At 33.3% G+C, this 17334-nt stretch overlaps 2 protein-coding genes across 4 annotated transcripts; both read left to right on the forward strand.

The window, feature by feature from the left end:
- The first annotated feature begins 2834 nt into the window (after positions 1-2834).
- LOC106362766 lies at positions 2835-7127 on the forward strand. 2 transcript variants are annotated; one of them, XM_048768792.1, is made up of 7 exons: positions 2835-3914; positions 4553-4607; positions 4689-4788; positions 4926-5222; positions 5358-6307; positions 6451-6704; positions 6765-7127. In XM_048768792.1, the coding sequence occupies exons 3-5, from the start codon at positions 4771-4773 to the stop codon at positions 5748-5750; spliced, it is 708 nt and encodes a 235-aa protein (XP_048624749.1). In that variant the 5' UTR covers positions 2835-3914; positions 4553-4607; positions 4689-4770; the 3' UTR covers positions 5751-6307; positions 6451-6704; positions 6765-7127. The 2 variants fall into 2 exon arrangements, with proteins under 2 accessions (XP_048624749.1, XP_048624748.1); XM_048768791.1 differs by having other exon boundaries at positions 6451-7127.
- Positions 7128-10400: 3273 nt separating this feature from the next.
- LOC106364195 lies at positions 10401-12369 on the forward strand. 2 transcript variants are annotated; one of them, XM_048768793.1, is made up of 5 exons: positions 10401-11379; positions 11535-11576; positions 11680-11691; positions 11845-11928; positions 12012-12369. In XM_048768793.1, the coding sequence occupies exons 1-5, from the start codon at positions 11236-11238 to the stop codon at positions 12033-12035; spliced, it is 306 nt and encodes a 101-aa protein (XP_048624750.1). In that variant the 5' UTR covers positions 10401-11235; the 3' UTR covers positions 12036-12369. The 2 variants fall into 2 exon arrangements, 1 of the variants encoding a protein (XP_048624750.1); XR_001273136.3 differs by having other exon boundaries at positions 10425-11379; positions 11680-11758.
- The last annotated feature ends 4965 nt before the right edge of the window (positions 12370-17334 follow it).

A 17334-nucleotide genomic window follows, 5' to 3' on the forward strand; every position in this document is an offset into this window, starting at 1 on the left:
TATTTCAGTGTATGTCGATTTCTAATCAAAATCATATAGCATAAATAATTTTGAATTTAGTTAAAAAATTTCAGTCTATTAATTAAATGATAAATAAAACTCTACAGCCTTTCCTTAATGATTTTTTTCCAACGAATTTTGCCAAATTTGTTCAGTTTCAAAATGGCAGAGAATTCCTTTTTAACACAACTTCTACTAAAAAGGAAAAAAAACCTAAAAAGAAAAGATATCTGGCAAAAACTCTACGTACTACTAAAACAAAACATTCCAATTTAAATATGTAGTTGATTTCATCTCACCTCAGTTAACTTTTTGTTGCGAAAATCTCATTTCAGTTTAAAAAAAATTACATATTTCTTACTTCATATAGAAACAGACGAAAATTTGAAAAACTACAAAAATACCCCGCTAAATCTGTACCATAAAATGAGAAAAAAATTAAATTGAATATCTTTCTCATATGAGTTTAGGCAGAGCAGAGGAACATCAAATTTAAAATATTTAGAAGTTGATTTTTTTACAAATTCTGAAGTAATTTTGGTTTTTGTTTTTGAAAAAAATTAATATTTAGACAATGGAGTTTTTATAGAAATAGTTTTCCTACTATCTATAGAAAATAGTTTTTGAAAATTTTGTTATTTTAAAGAAAAACCAAAAATTCACTTTATTGGGGATGATCGGTTGAACTGTAACTATAGAAAACTTATTGTAAAATTTTGTCTGAATGACTTTTTGATTTAGTTGTAAGGGATATAGTTTTAAAATTTATTACTACAACAATATATTTCTTACAGCAAACAAGACATGTTTTAGAAATTAAGGTTTTTACAGCTATTTTAAATAAAATAAAATTGGTAGCATGATTGGTGATTTTAAAGGATGTTGATAAAAAAATTAAAGGTAAAATCAGCTCCTACAACCCAACCAGTCACGTTCATTAAGTTTTTCAACAAAAATGTTGGTTTTCTATTATTATTTCTCTTTTAAAAGTATTTCTATTAATTTCATTAATCATGTTTTAGAAAAAAAATATTATTTCATATAAAATAACAGATATTTTCTATCTTGAAATTAAACAAAAATAGAAGAAAAAATCATCAAAAACATATTTAAAACTAAATATTTTAATTAATTAATATAAATATAGACAAAATACATAACCATAAAATATGTGTGCACAACTTTGTCAAAAAAATGTGTGCTCAAATTTCTTTGGAAACAAATTCATCAAATATCTGATATTAATATGTTTTATTTATATTGTTAAATTAATTATATAATAATATATTGTAGTATGTCTAAATATTAATTTTAAAATATTTTATAAAATTGAAATTTTAAATAAAATTGTATATAACTCTCTTTGTATGTTTTTCCTTGGTAAAAATATTTATACTTTTATTATGCTTAGATGAAATATTTTTTGTTATTATTAAATTATTTATTAATTTGTGTAAAATTTTAAAATACTCCATTCAAGTTTTTCAAAAAAAAACTAAAATCTACAACAAAAAAAAACAAAAACTGAAAACTAAAATCTATAAAATAAAAGCTAGCAACAAAATACTAAAAACTAAAATTTGAAAACCAAACAAACAATCATCACTTTAGGGGGGTTATTGGGAGATGAATTTGTGTAGAGTTTGTGAATTTTAAGAATCCATTGTTATTGGTTCTTGGATTTCAAAAATCTTAGTAGAATCCATTATTATTGGTTTAAAAATTTTCAAAATCAATTCAAATCTCTTGTTATTCAAAAAGTTTAGTTATTATTGATTTTCTAATTATACCTAAATCTAGTGTTATTGGGAGATAAATTTTATTCATTTTTACTCATAAGACTCAACTTTCAAAATATTATATGTATCCATGTGATTTTCAAAATCCTTGTGATAAAAGTACTAGAAAACAAAATAATAATTCTTACCAAATATCTATTGCACCTTAAATCCAAATTATATGTTCAAAACTATAATTCATTACATTTATAGACTTTTGCATTTTGTAATATATAATTATTTTTAAAAATATTACATTTTTTAATCTAAATAATAATAATTACATTTACAAATCTTAATAATTTTAAAATATATTTTTTTTTTAAATAGTTACAAGAAACATTTTCGAATTTCAAAAAAAAAATTTGAAAAAAATAATCCAGTAATGTTCAGGAATTTAAAAAGAGAGAAAAAACTAAGAAGGCAGAAGGATTGGTCAACATTAGAATTTAGTAGTTGAGTTCCAAACTAACGTCTAGCTTTCTTGTTTACTAAGAACATCTCTAAAAAATGTATTTACAAGTATTAATATCACCCGATTTGAATAATTTTTATCTTTAATCTACAAATTAAAATGAGGAGAACCATTTTTACTTCGAAATGCACTAGTATCTCATATATGCATTAAGAAAATTACTTTATGGAATAATATGGTATTTTGCTTGAAGTTTAATATTAATTAAGTTATTTTGTTTAAAATTTTATATTTTAATATAATATTTTATTAATTAATATTATTGTAATATGTTTATATATGTGCTAATTTTTTAGAAAAGTTTTGTGAATTCAAATTAGTTATGACAAATATAAGGATCGTATTCATTCCTGAGACGACACGTCAGCATTTTGGTGGGTTCTACTTTTAAAAAGTGTGAAAAAAGTGTCAAACCTGTGGCTCGAACCCGAGTTATTGAGATGTAAACACCAACATTTATACGACTAAACTAAATGATACTTTGTACATTGATGGCCGAAACTAATATATATTTATGAAGATCGGAAACCTTTGCTTCTTCGATTTTCTCCGTGGACCGGGCCTACAAGTGTTGTATTAAGAACGATCCCTTCATCTCCCATTCTTAATTCTGTGGATCATTAATGCTTCTAATCCTAACACTTCGGTTATTCCTTTCTATGCATAACCTCATCATAAGAACTGAAACGTTTCATCTCAAATCCAGTAATCACCTTCAGAGATTTAGAGCAAGCTTCTCTCTCTCTCAGAAGAAGACGCCGATTAATTAATTTGTGTGGTCTTCTTCATCCTGAAAAGACGAACTTCTTAGTCGATTAGACCGGGACAGCTATTTTCGCTTCGACTGGCGGAAGAGCATATCTGACTCGATCCAAAAAGTTCTGGAGGCGGATCATCGGAATCATCACCTCTTGATTCAGAAGCAAGCCCACATGCAAATCCTAGGAAAACCCATTATCCAGGTTCCTCATTGGCTTCTCTTTTTCCATCACCTCCGTCTCTACTATGGTGCTGTTCGTTTGGTTGCCGCAGGTACCGGCGGCAGCGGCAGCGTCAACATTCGGCGTCAACTCCTGTTCGTTTCGTTGCCGCAGACAGCTGCGTCTGACGCCGCGTCCGAACGCCGCGTCCTGCGGCTGACGCCGATAAAACCTGCGGTCGCGACATAAAACCTGCGGCCAATAAGGTAATTTACTATTTTACCCTTACTATGTTTTAGTATTTACAAAAAACCTAAACCTAAACTTGACGCAGTCGGGAAAAGTGACGCAGCTCCATCTCTATCTCTCTCTCTCGATCTCCATTCCTAGAACCAGTGAAGATCTTGAGAGCTCTCTCCATCTCAAGCTCTCTCTCCATCTCGAGCTCCCTCCATCTCAACCTCTCTCTCCATCTCGAGCTCTCTCCATCTCGGGCTCTCTCTCCGTCACGAGCTGTATCCATCTCAGGCTCTCTGGCTCTCCCTCTGTCACGATCTGTCTCCATCTCGGGCTGTCTCTCTTCTCTGAAGAAAACCCATCTCCGATCTCATCTCCAAGCTCTCTTACCCATCTCCGATCTCATCTCGAAGCTCTCTTACCCATCTCTGATCTCATCTCCAAACTCTCTCTTCTCCGAGCTCATCTCATCTCCAAGCTCTCTCTTCTCCTTTTCTCGTTGAGGTACGTTTGATGCTAGTCAAATAGAGTTTCAACATTCTGATTATTTGAATCTCTGATGATTGTTTGATGCTCCCTAGTGAGTCTTTTTGTGATATATCTTTGGTTTCATTGTGAAAGAGGCCTAGCTGTAACTCCCTTTCTTTACCTTCATGGTTCCATTGCTGGTCTGTTCTTTTAATATAAACGATGGGTTGTCTTCTGAGTGTAGCTTTTGGGGTTTCTAAATTTAAAGTGCAGGCTACAAAAACATCCTATTGTAGTTAGTACGTATTGGTTTACGAGTCTGCACTCATGGGGAAGCTTAAAGGGTTGCTTCTTAGTATTAAATTGTTTTAAGAAGTTAACATATGCCGAGTCAAGTAGAAGTTAAATTGTTTCTGTTTCCTGGAACATTGTTGGAACGTTGTTTGGTCTTATTTGGAGAAAGTAGACGGCTTGACTTGATTTTTCAATTTTTTAATAATTTGTGTGTGTTTAGGGAACACTCAACGTATGCTTCAAACTGTGGATTGTGAATGATTTTTATTTATGCTTTTCTTCCATATTTGTTTAAAATTTATAAAGTATTTATTGATCATAAGATCTTATGTGTTTTGATTCATTGATCATAAGCTCCATTTCTCTGCATCTTTTTGCAGGCTCTCTCATTTCAGGCTCCATTGATCTCAGGTTTGCTCAGACCTAGTGGAAAAGGTGACTAACAAGTGCAAATATATTTTACTACTTGTTCCAAAACGTGAACACATTGCTTATTCTCTTTTTTTTTTTTTGCAGACTCAGATCTTCTCAAGCTCATTCTCTCAAGCTCAGACCCTCTCAAACTCACTCTCTACTGCTGTTCCTCTCACTTTTTAAGATGTCGACGTCAAAAGATGTAAGTTTCTCTCACACTAGTCTTAATGCTTGTATTGAACTGTCTTTAGGTTGTATGGAACTGTCTTTAGGCTGTATGGAACTGTCTTTAGGTCTTTTAGGTCGTATGCTTAAGGGTCTTGCTTTGGTGTGTTTTAGAATTGGAAACCTGAGGAAACTAGGTATTTTTTCCAACTCTACGCGGAAGAGAGAAGAAAAGGAAATAAGGTTGGTCAGCAAATGAATAAAGTAGGAAAAAAGAACATCATGGATGCGTTTGAGCTGAGGTTTAAGAAGGGATTTTCCGATTGGAAGAGGGACTACAAGAACAAGTACGACAGCAGCAGAAAAAAATACATCAGGATTAGGATGCTGACTCAGAACAGGACAGGACTTGGGTATGATAACATGGGAAGGATCGACATGTCAGATGATTGGTGGAAAGAGCGCGAAAGGGTCAGTTTCTCATTTTCTCTTTTGTGAACTTAGCTGTTAAAATGTACTTGTGTTGAAATAATTGAGCTTATTAGAAGTTTGTGACTGATTCTATCACTGATTTTATCACTGACTTACTCTTTCTGTGTTATATAGGAGTGTCCAGGAATTAGAAAAGCCTTCTGCAAAGAAATTGATAACATGGATATGTTTGAAGCAGAATTTGGTGGTGTAGTAGTTACTGGAGCAGAAGGTTGGAGTGCTCAACATGGAGAAGCAAGCTTGAATTCGAGAGTTGGTGGAGATATTGCTGAGGATGAAGCTGATTCTCAGCCAGCAGCAGAGACAGAAACCCAGGGCCAAGCTCCTCGCCAAACTCAACCAGCAGCTCAGACTCATTCTGGAGGTTCAAGAGCAAAACGAAGGCGTAAGGAGAAAGATGTGGCTGTGGAGGCATGTGAAAAAAGGACAGCTGCTCTTCAAGTGAAGAATATGCTAGCAAAACAATTGATGGAGCGTGAACAACCATTCAGTGTTGAGACCGTATAATTGACCAAAAAATTATTATCAAGTAAACATAATATTTTAATGGATGTAAATATGTTTAAACTACACTTGATTTATTTAAATACAATTTTATAAAAAAATTAAAATAAATCTGAAAAAATGAAAATAGCCGCTGCGTCTGTCAAACGAACAACCCAAAAATCTGCTTCCTGCGGTAGCGTCGGCGTCGACCTCAACTTCGTGCGTCTTCTAAACGAACAATAATCTGCGGCAGCGTCAGCGGCAGCGTCTGCGGCAGCGTCTGCGTCAGCGAACAACAACTGTTTTCATTGACGCTGCCGCCGCCGCCGACGCAGACGCTGCCGCTGACGCCGAAACCTGCAGCAACCAAACGAACAGGGCTTATATAAATATACATCTTAATATCGGGGTTTCCTTCATTTGTGTTTCATCTGATTGTTTGGAACTCAAACATATCAAAATACTCACTTTAAGAGTTACAAAAAATACTCACTTTTTAATTTTTTTTTCTTGAATAAAGATCTTAGGAGAGGCTGGTGTTAACTTTTACGCTCTGTGAGTCATAGACTGTGACGTTGGTAATGTTTCTCAGCTCTCTACTCTTTATGGTTCTGAACACAAGAAAGTTATCTAATATACGGATCAAAGGTGTCTTTTTCTGTTATTTTGTGATTCTTAAGACTACAAGATGTATCATTTTTTTTTAACTTATTGGTAGTAGGTCAGATAAAATGAGCAAATGGATGACGTGTTAGCTACACCAGCGTTGAAGATCTGAAGAAAGTTTCCATGGCCGCCACCGCTTCTGTCATATATGACTCAGTGAACTTCTCCATTTTACCTGTTACACTTGGAAAACCTTCCACCTTATTGCTTCGTCTCCTTGAAGATCGTTTCATCATCATAGTTGCTTACTGAACGCAACAGCGACAACTTCCGTGATTTAATTCCCAGTGGCAAGAAAGTGACATAGAGGTTTGAGAAGGAGGCAGTACAAGAGCACTTAATTCCCAGTGGCAAGAAAATGACATAGAGGTTTGAGAAGGAGGCAGTACAAGAGCACGAAGGAGAGAAGAGGATATTCCCAAAGGCAAGAAAATGATTCTAAAAAAAGAAGAGAAAGTCTGTTCTTCAGTCGTCTACATGATGATTTTTGCTTTTAGCTGCGAGCAAGTAAAGAAGGTATGATTATGTACTCAATAGTCAAAAGGCTGGACTTATCCACTCTTCTTACATGCACTTTTAAATTGCATCTGAATATGATTTGTTGTTTTAGCTACATCTGAATATGGTTTGATTGCTTTGTATTTTCTTTTTTCCGTTTCTAATTAATAAGTTTGGGTTATCTATATCATTCTTGAATCATACTGATTTGCATATTAGTTATATCCGATTTCTTTTGTTTCCTTCTATTTCTATCCTTTGTATTTCTATCCTCATATTGATTTGCTTTGTTAGGTGGGGCACTAGGTTTGCGTGTGAGAAGATAAAAAAAGCAACTCCAGAGTTTGAGAAGATAAAAAAAAGGTCACCGCATTATTTTCCCAATATAAATTTTACTTTTTAACATAGTCTAGGAAACACTTTTGCTTCTGCAGGAAACCTATATCTTAACTCCACACCAGCAACAAATTTTACTTTGACACTGCCATCAAAAAGTTCACAAGCAGGTAACATCTCAAACTGTCTTGGCTTGAACTTAAATTTAAATATCTGTTAATATTTGGCAAAGATATGTTTTTGTGCAGTGCAGCAGGAGAGGTTTTCACGCATGTTGATACCATGAAAGGGATAAAATAAACAACTTGTGTCAGTTAGAGAACTCAACATGTTCATCTCCAGCTCTAATGAGCAGGTAACACTCACGCTTTGAACACATTTTGTTAGTCCTATGTGGCTGTAAAATAGCAACAGCAAATGGTAAGTATGTTGTTTCTGTTTAGACACATGAAGCTGATTTTATTTGTATAGCTCGGATAGTTGGGGTCCTCCAACAAAATGGATAGTGATGCAGCAGGAAGTTGGACAAATCCGACACTTCCCTTCGGTGCAACAGATGTGTTTCTCCCAATGTGACTGGGGTTATCAGGTTCGAAGTGTATATCCTTACAAGTATCTAAAAGTAAAGCCAATTTTACATATATGCTCACATTTATCGCCCTCTTTATCCAGGTTCCATGTTGATCTACCGGTTATGACGGCAACGATAGTGCCATGTTTGTGGTCTTTGATAGGGAGATGATTAAACTCACCAAGAAAGATGTGTCTGCAATGGCTACCAAGATGCCTTGAAGAGCTAGCTGGCAAAGGATACGTTTTCCAAATTCGTTTCACTCCATAAAACTTCACCCCCAACCAGTAACTTCACCATTTCTACAATCAGCGATGATAGTTTCTTTAGCACTCATGCGAAGGTGGAGTAATATAAGTTTTGCAACACTTTCTCTTCTTGCTAATTTAAAATAACAAATGTTCAACTACATCTGAGAGTAGTAGCAGCAACCAAGCTACAGTCTGGTGAAGGTTGACAAGCAACATCATCTTCTAGAAATACGGTTGTAGAGGCGAAGATAGCAACATGAGTTGACGCAACAAATCCACCAGGCTTTGAAGCTGGGTTTAAAATAGCGCTTCAAGCCTTGAGGCGGTGAGGAAGGTCAAGCTCGCCTCAAAGCTATAGCGTCGCTTCAGACCGCCTCACCAACTTAAGGCGTAGCCTGAAAAAATACACCTAGGATAAGTGGTTAGTCATAGAATCATTCAGGTTCTTCCATTCTTTGTCATTATCCTAAATCATTAAAATTAAAAATTAATAAGTATTCATAAACAGAGCATAAAACAGAGAATTGATCCAATAAAGTCTTCAAAAAAGAGAATCAAACCAACAAATCCTTAAAATAAACTAAACATAAATCTAAGTCTTCATAGATTTAGAAACAAAAGATTTATAGAACCAGAAAAAAAGAATATAGACTTAAGATTCACGCATGAAAATATCTATTAAAAAATGTAAAGACACTAAATAGTTTGAAGTGAATTGAAGTTTTGAAACCATAAAAAGAAAGTGAATATTATATGTTAATAACTTGTGATAGGAATCTTACCTTTAGTTGCATAAGCGATGAAGCGTGATGAAGCGTGAGGCGTGAAAGGCGGCTTGAGACGAGGTTGAAGCAACGCTTACTCGAATTCGCCTTGCTTCACCTCCTCGAGGCGGTGACCCTCCCAACCAAGGTCGCCTCACGCCTTAGCGACGCCTTAGCACGCTTTTTTAAACCCAGCTTTGAAAAAGAAGAGAAAGTCTGTTCTTCAGTCATATTTAACACATCTTATTGAAATATAATTAAAAATGTACTCATTTAAAATGTCTACATGCCATATATTCAAAAAGCACTATTATTATATTTACACTCAGTAGTACTCAAGGTAGTAGTAATATTATCTTGTTCATAGTAATAATTTTGTCAATTTTAACATTTATTAGTAATACCACGTGAAAAACAAAATATTGCTAGTAGAACCAATGCATTTAGATAGTTTTAGATGGTATATAACACTTTCGTAGAAACAAAATTTTGAAAATATGTAATTTGTGTGATTCACCTTATTATAACATCACCATCGAGACATTAGATATGGAAGTATAAGGAAGTTTTTTGTGGAAGTGATAATTTTCCTAACAACTTAAGAAATATTAAAGATTTCATGACTAATTTGATATCTAAACACATATGTGGAAATTTAATTCAAAATATATAAGCTATATCTGCTGAAAATATATAATAAGCCAAAAATATAAAGTTCTTAGAAATATGTATACTACATAGTAGTCCAAGGTAATACAAAGTAGTACAAAGTAGTCCTAGTAGTCCACGTACACATTTATATAAATAAAAATATAATATTAAATCTTCAAATTTATATAAAATTCTATATATCGTTCCATTTCAAGAAGAATGTAATTTTGATATTTTTCGCAAAGATTAAAAATGTTTAGAATGCATTCATGCTCTTAATAAATACATATATTTAATCAAAAGATTTTAAAACATATAAATTATTCATAAAATCAAAGTATTTTGTAAATAATATTAAAGTTAAAATAATTATAACTGAATTGGAATTTTAAATGATACTCCTTACATAACAAGAAAAAGTGTCAAACTTACTTTTTATAAAACAAGGAGAATATTATTTATAATTTATATAGATTGTTAATTTCATTACAAATATAAATAGTAAAAATATGAAATATATTATTTTTCAATTTAAAGGTCATATAAAATATATAAAAATTAAATTTAGGAAATTTGGAATTAATTTTTAATAAAAATATTATTGAAATATATTTTTTATTAAATTTATTATTTTGAAATATTTTTATGTAAAAACCAATTATATATTTTTTTATTAAGTTTAATTTTAAAATTAATTGTTTGTTAAAATATTATTTAAATATATATTTTATTAAATTTTTTATTTCTGAAATATTATTGAAATAATTTATATATTTTTTGAAATTAATTTTTGATTTAAATATAAAATATCTAATTTAAAATTTGATTGCTTTTATATAAAAGAAATAAAATTTTAGTTAAAGAAAATTAATTTATTTAAATATGTTACTAAATTTATTTTTGAAAAATAATTGTGGGATTAAAATATTATTTTAATAATTCATTTTGTTATTTTATTGTTTATGAAAATATTATTTCAAGATAAACAGAAAGTTTTTGTTTTGCATGAATTTTTAGCTATATTAATCATTTAACAATTTAAAAAAAAATTTAAAAAACGATTTGGAAAATAAAATCTGGAACCCACCTGAAATTTAAATCTGGTCTGTACAGAAAGTAATATGGGACCCACCCGAAAAAATAAAGGAAATAGAAAGAATAATGGTGGGTCCTGCGATGTTTAAAAAGAAGAAAAAAAATAATTAAAAAAAAGGTAAGAAGGGAAAGGGGAAAGGAGTGGAAAAATGGTGGGTTAGAAAAATGGTGGGGTAGTAAGAATAGAAATTTTCTAACTAGGGTATATAAGAATACTTTCCCCATCCGACTCCTCCATTTTTATTCTGCAATCTAAGGAAATGAAATCTGCAAAGTCCATGGAACTAGCTTAGTCTTTATTTGAGACTGAAGTCTTCACGGCAAGCGTTTTCTCGGCGTATCATTGACCAATTTCTGTTTGATTCTCTCTATTTTGTTTCCCGATGAGCATTTTATGTGCTGTGTCATACACCGATTTCTCTTCGATTCTTCCCAGTTTGCTTGCAAAGTTGATTCCGAGGCAGAGATGAAGGGCACAGAGGCTAGCCATCACAAGCTCTCAAACGGAAGCTCTTCGATCAATCTGAACATCACAAGCTCTCCAATCGAAGGAGACTATAACTCACACCCAGAAGCTAGGAAGGGATATCAAAGGAAGCGAAAGCAGTGGAAGACCTAGCCTTCTTTTTCTTATTAAGAGATCCAAGACCATTCTTCTCCATCATAGATCCTTTATGTGCCTTTTGAAGAGGTTTTGGTATAAATTGTATCAATTTGGAGGATTTCACTTGACGTTTCAATCAGAAGACGACGGCCCAAGCGCCCAGAGGCCGACGGCTGTATCTGAAGATCAGAGCTGCAAGGCAGTGTTAGAGAGGGTAAAATTTTTGGACAATCCGTCAAAAGAAGAGTCAGCTTCATGTTTTACGGATGTTATGACTCAGAATTTCAATACTTTATTTAAAGATCTTATTCAAATGATTGTAAGCGGATATTGATACTGAGCGCTGTATTCTTTGCTTTCGTTTTGCAGCTTACGATGTCAGGGGATCACCGTTCTCGCATAACAAGATTGGTCAGTATTTCTACCTTGTAGTGACTGGTTGTGGGTTTTCCCTATCCATTTTGTTTATATTTGTTGATGCATCTCATGTCTAACTTGATGGGATATTGTTCAGGAATCTGAACTGGTGAGTGAGAAGTTGAAAGGCTTACCTTATGGTATCCATTTGGTCAAGTAATACTTTGAGGTCTAAGGTTGGATTTTCTTTAAGTTTCAGTTAGATACAAAGGAATCAAATATTATTAGTTGATACAGGATCTTCTGATGTCTTTAATAACAGGGAGGTGAGTTGTCGAACCATAACTTGTTGGCAATGCCGGTAAGACTTGAGCAAAAGGACAATGTTGACGCTCTTGTACAGAAGGTAAGCATGCTCCTCTGTCTTTCTCAGTGCATTAGTGATGAGGTTCTGTCTCTATTAATGTTTGTTGTGTTTGTTGTATTCAGTTTCTTCGGCAAATTTTGTGCTGAGGCGTTCCTCGGTATCATCGTCGGTCTAGAACAGAGGTGAGTTGAGGAAGACTAGAACTGGGTCGACCGATCTTCATCGACAAGGAACCGTATCAGCCAGCAATAACTGGAGGTTTAAGCGGATTAGTGTGATATCAGGTTTATTGCAGAGGCAAACTGAAGAGAATACGAAATGAACACATACAGTTTTGTAATCAGATCAGATTATATATAGAAAAAGATTTAAATATATGTTAATATTTAATTATACACTCAATTTGAGCATGTTTCATTTGAAAAAAATGCTCATATTAAATTGCTTTTATAAAATGTAGGATTAAAGTTTAAAAGTCTTTTTTTCTCTTCTACAAACACTTTTTGTTTGTCAGTAGATATTAAGTTTAGGTAATATATCACATTACACCTTTCATCATTTACAATAATTAAAAAGTATTAAAAACATTTATATCTTCTTATTTTAATTTTAAAAACGTTTTATGTTTCATAAAATTCTTTTTGTTTTGCGCATGTTAAAATAATAATATAAAAAGTATGCATGTAAAAAACATGTATGCACATCACATGTTAAAATAATAATTTAAAAAATACTCATGTAAAACATATAGCCATTATATTCAAAAATTTAATATTCTAATTACACTTAGTATTTCTTGGTAATCTTCAAGATAGTAGTAATGCTACCTTACACATAGTAATACTTAGTCAAATTTTAAGTTTTATTAATAAAACCATATCCAAATAAAATATTTGATAGTAAAACCAATGATTGTATACAATGAATGTCATTAAGAAATAGTAATACTTAAATAGTTTACTAGAAATAAGTTTTTTTTTAATAGATTCTTCTTACTATAACCTTATAATTCACACAATAACCATGAAAATTAAGGAATCATTTTGAGAAAATGATAAATATTCCTATAACTATAGAAAATAATCATTTAAATAGTTTTAATAGTCTTATTTACTATATACATAATCTACTAATAGATAATATATGGGTTTTATATGTTAAATATACGCAGTACTTGCAATATATAAGGGTTTCAAATTACACTTAATAAAACCAAGTAATCTTAGTAGTCCAGATTACACATAATAAACCCAGTAATGCTAGTAGTCTGTATTATACACGATAAACCTAGTAATCCTACTAGTCCGATTACACACAATAAACCCAATAATCCTAGTGGTCCGATTACACACAATGAAAATATAATAAATACAAGTTCTCTTCTGGATTTCCTCGCACTTCATTAGCAGTTTGTCTTATTCCAATCCATGTTGTTGCGTATGATACATCAACACCAATCATGCGTGTAACCAAATCGATAAGAGTATTGGGGACATACAAGACAATGGACAAAAATGTATGTATAATTTCTCTTCCACAAGATTCTCCAACTGATGGAAACCGTTGCGGTTTTCCTTTCCTCATTTCAATCTAGAAGAAATACTTTTAGTGTATGTAAAACTTCTTCCTTGTTTGTTAATCTTTCTGCAATAGTGTGGCGGCATATATTCATGACTTGAGACTCCATAGAAGAACTCATAAAATATTCAACATGTAACATAATTAAAACTTTTATAAATAATCAACCATAACTCTATAAGTATTATAAGAAAACTCTATAAGTAAGGTCACTATGAAATATTATAACCACTGTACCAACCTAGTTAATTTTTAGTCAGATCATTTTTACTGTGAATTCTTATATTGGATGTATAGTTTACTTACAAATCGCTCGCTTGATAATTTTTGGATTGGAGGTTAGTGTTTGAACATCCGTCATCAAACAGAAGAGCTATGTTCATTGCTCTAATTAAGTGTTCTTAAGCTTTGTCTTTCAGTCTTATGTTGCACCAGGCTCCCCAATCTGGCTGTCAACATTGCTGGAGGATGAATGTATGCTTTCATCTGCTTTATTTTTTTTGGATTTAAGCTGTTGTTTACCGCTGATGACTGTTGGCTGTTTGTTGCTCTGTTTTTTTCGTTTTGTAGCTACCGTGGAAATCTTTGTATGTTGTGGTGATGATGATATGGTTTATAAAATATACATCAAGTTGGAAAAAAAATGTCAGTTCAAGATACATTTTCCTTTTAAATAACAACTACATTTTTTAAAGCCAACCTTAAACCTAACCACAATTTTTAAAATCGTTTTCAATTTCTCTTTGAATTACTATCTAATTTTACATTATTTACATTACTCATGATATATATTTCATTTTAATGATATTCTACAAACAAATCATCGAAAATGGACATAAAATGAACCTGAAACCCAAAAACACAGTTATGAAAACGTTTTTAATCTCTCAAAATTTACATCAAATCTTTTTTTTTATATATTATCCATGATAGAAACTTCATTTTAATGATATTTATTTTTAAAAATCATCAAAACGGACATAAATACCTCTTATTTGAGCTTCAAAACTTGTCAATGGAGGATGAAGATGATGAGTACGATTGGGAAAAAGATTGGGCCTAGTGTGATTTCATTGGTTAAGATTGCATTGTGGGGTCAGGTGGTTGAGATTTATTGTTGATTTATTTAAATGAAAAATTAGATGTATTAGTAAAGGTGAAGTGTAATATTTATATTAAAAAATAGAAGGCTAATTTTGTAAGTGCAAACACAAAATGGTATCTTATACAATAAAGTAGACTATGTTCTTTCCTCCTTCCTCCACGTCCTCAAGGAGAGTGGGGATTTTTTCGCCACGTGTCGCCTCGCCAAACCAACTGCGCCGTCTGAATTTATTTTTTCTATTCCGGTTATCTCATCCGCTATTAGGACTGAGCTATTTTTACAGCTTATGACTGGGGCTCTTGAAACATTATGATAAGCCCAATCCTTTGAAATATTATGTGCTCACTAATTCTAGGTTTCTTCTTCTTTGCTGGTGACCTACGTAGACTGCCCGATGAAAACTCCAGAAACTAAATCACCGTTCCGATCTCCTCCGTAGGGTCTCAAACTTCCATTAATCTGTGACTGACTCTGAGTTTTTGCATGATTAACCCACCACACCATTTCCACTGGGAAGCATTCATTCAATCGACCTCTTCGCATCCCACAGCAACTCAAACCTTTTTTACAGCTTTTTAACCATCATGTCCTTTGGTGTGATTGGTGTTTTCATCTCTACTACCATTATTTCGTTTGGTAAAAATCCTTTTTACATTCTTCAAACTTGTATGCCTTGACTGACGACCATGATGATGCAAACTTTAAATCATCATCTGAACCAGGCACTTGGTGGCTGTTTCCCAAGTTGGGATTCAAGGGATTGATTGCTCGAGACTATCTTGGTGAGACCTTATATTGTCTTTTATCTGTAGCATTTGTTTTATTTTTTATCTTATTGTTTTAGATGGTTTTGAGAGTGAATATTTTCTTTTCTTGATTCAGCCATCCGAACCATACTCTCATCAACTGATACTGTTTGCACTCTACAGGTTCTTGATTTTTTAAAAGAGTATCTCTGTCCTGAGATTCCTTCTTCTCAAGCTTGTATGTTTACAAGATTTTACAATATCCATGTTAACATTACATATTCTCCATCAAGATGAGACTCCATTGCTATACAGCTTAGTCCTTGGAGAAGGAGTAGTGAATGATGCAACCTCAGTTTTTCACTTCAACGTCGTTCAAAAGATTCACGTCGAAAGCATCTACGGTTTGACGGCTCTACGAGTATTTGAAAACTTTTTGTACCTCTTCTCCACAAGCACAATCCTCGCTATTTAAAACCCAGGGCAGAAGACAAATGTAGCTTTTTAAATGTTTTATTATCACTGGTGATCCTCGGGTAAAGTCTGTTATATTCAAATTTAGGACTCTTTGAGAATATAATTCAGAATTGTGTTCTTCTCCTAAACTTGACAGATCATTGAGTTTCTCTGTAGTGACCGCGATTCAGAAAGATGAGGGTTGGTGTTATATTGGCTGCTTCGGGTGGTCAAAGAAACTCGTCCGAGAGGGATCTTTCTTCACATGTGTCGCCTGCAATAAAACTAATGTTGTGACTGAACTCAGGTAAGTAATTTTTAACTTTGAATTTCTGTGTATTGGAAGCAAAAACCAAATATTCTTTCCCTTACGACAGGTACAGGGCAATACTTTCTGTGTTAGACAACACTGGCACAGCGGCTTTCCTTGGCTTTGATACGAAGGTGACTAAACTGACTGGCATTGAAGCTTCTGAGGCTGCACAGATTGTGGTATGACCTATAATAAACCTCTAAATATCAGCGCCTATTATTACTTGTGCAAAGTGATTCATATATAATGGGGGTTTGACCGGTTTGCAGGGGATATGTTAATGCTCAGGTTGACACTGACCTGCCTCGATCACTGGCTGATATTGTTGGGAGTACCTATACCTTCCAGCTCAGATTAAAAGACTTCAATTTTACTGCAAACCACCAAACCTTTACCATTTCCCTCATATTTCCTGCACGAGAGCTTGCACCTATGCCAACCTTTGCTGTGAGTATTAGTAACTTCTCCCAATGTGAATTTACTGGTTATAAAAATAAATGGTGACAGACTTTGTTATGTTGATAACAGGAAGGTGTACAAGTCCCTGAAGCTGTGACACCAGGATCAGATGCCAGACTTGCTAACACTTGCAAAGTTGCAGAGCAAGCAACTACATCTGATGTTTCACTTCCCGGGCGTTTAGCAGCAGCGAAAGGACAAGTTGTTCTGGAAAGAATGCCCCGAAGAAAGCACGTGTAGAATGAGTCCCCTGTGAGAACCTGACAATAAGCATCTATTTCCCTTTAAAAAAAAAATACTCAGTGACGTGGTGGTTATTATTTCTTTTATCAATGCAAATCTTTTTAACAATAAGCATCCACATGTCTTGGATTTATAAGTTTCGTAGTCATGTAGCCTTCATTAGTACGTTCGAACAAGCCAGCACTTGCAAGTATTATTAAATGTAGTATAATGCAGAGCTCATCTGCGTCTTCTTGGGGGGAAATATGGAGAGCAGAACAGCTCCTACCACACACCAAGTCATCCATCTGCAAGTCTTGCACCCTCCTATAATCCTCGATGGCAAACTCAGAAGAATTTTCAGAGAAAGTATTCACAGATTGGTGATAACTAACGCTCCATCGATGAGGTTTGAATCACACAAACTTCTTTTGTCTAAGTGTGTGTGAGTTTATGTCTAAGTGTCTATAGTATTCCTATGAAGACCCGATATTTAACCAACATGGGAAGGCTCCAACCCCACCAAGTTGTGACATCCTCAACATGGACCATCTATGCAACAATTG

The sequence above is a fragment of the Brassica napus genome, chromosome C9 (genome assembly GCF_020379485.1).
Source record: "Brassica napus cultivar Da-Ae chromosome C9, Da-Ae, whole genome shotgun sequence".
NCBI lineage: Eukaryota > Viridiplantae > Streptophyta > Magnoliopsida > Brassicales > Brassicaceae > Brassica > Brassica napus.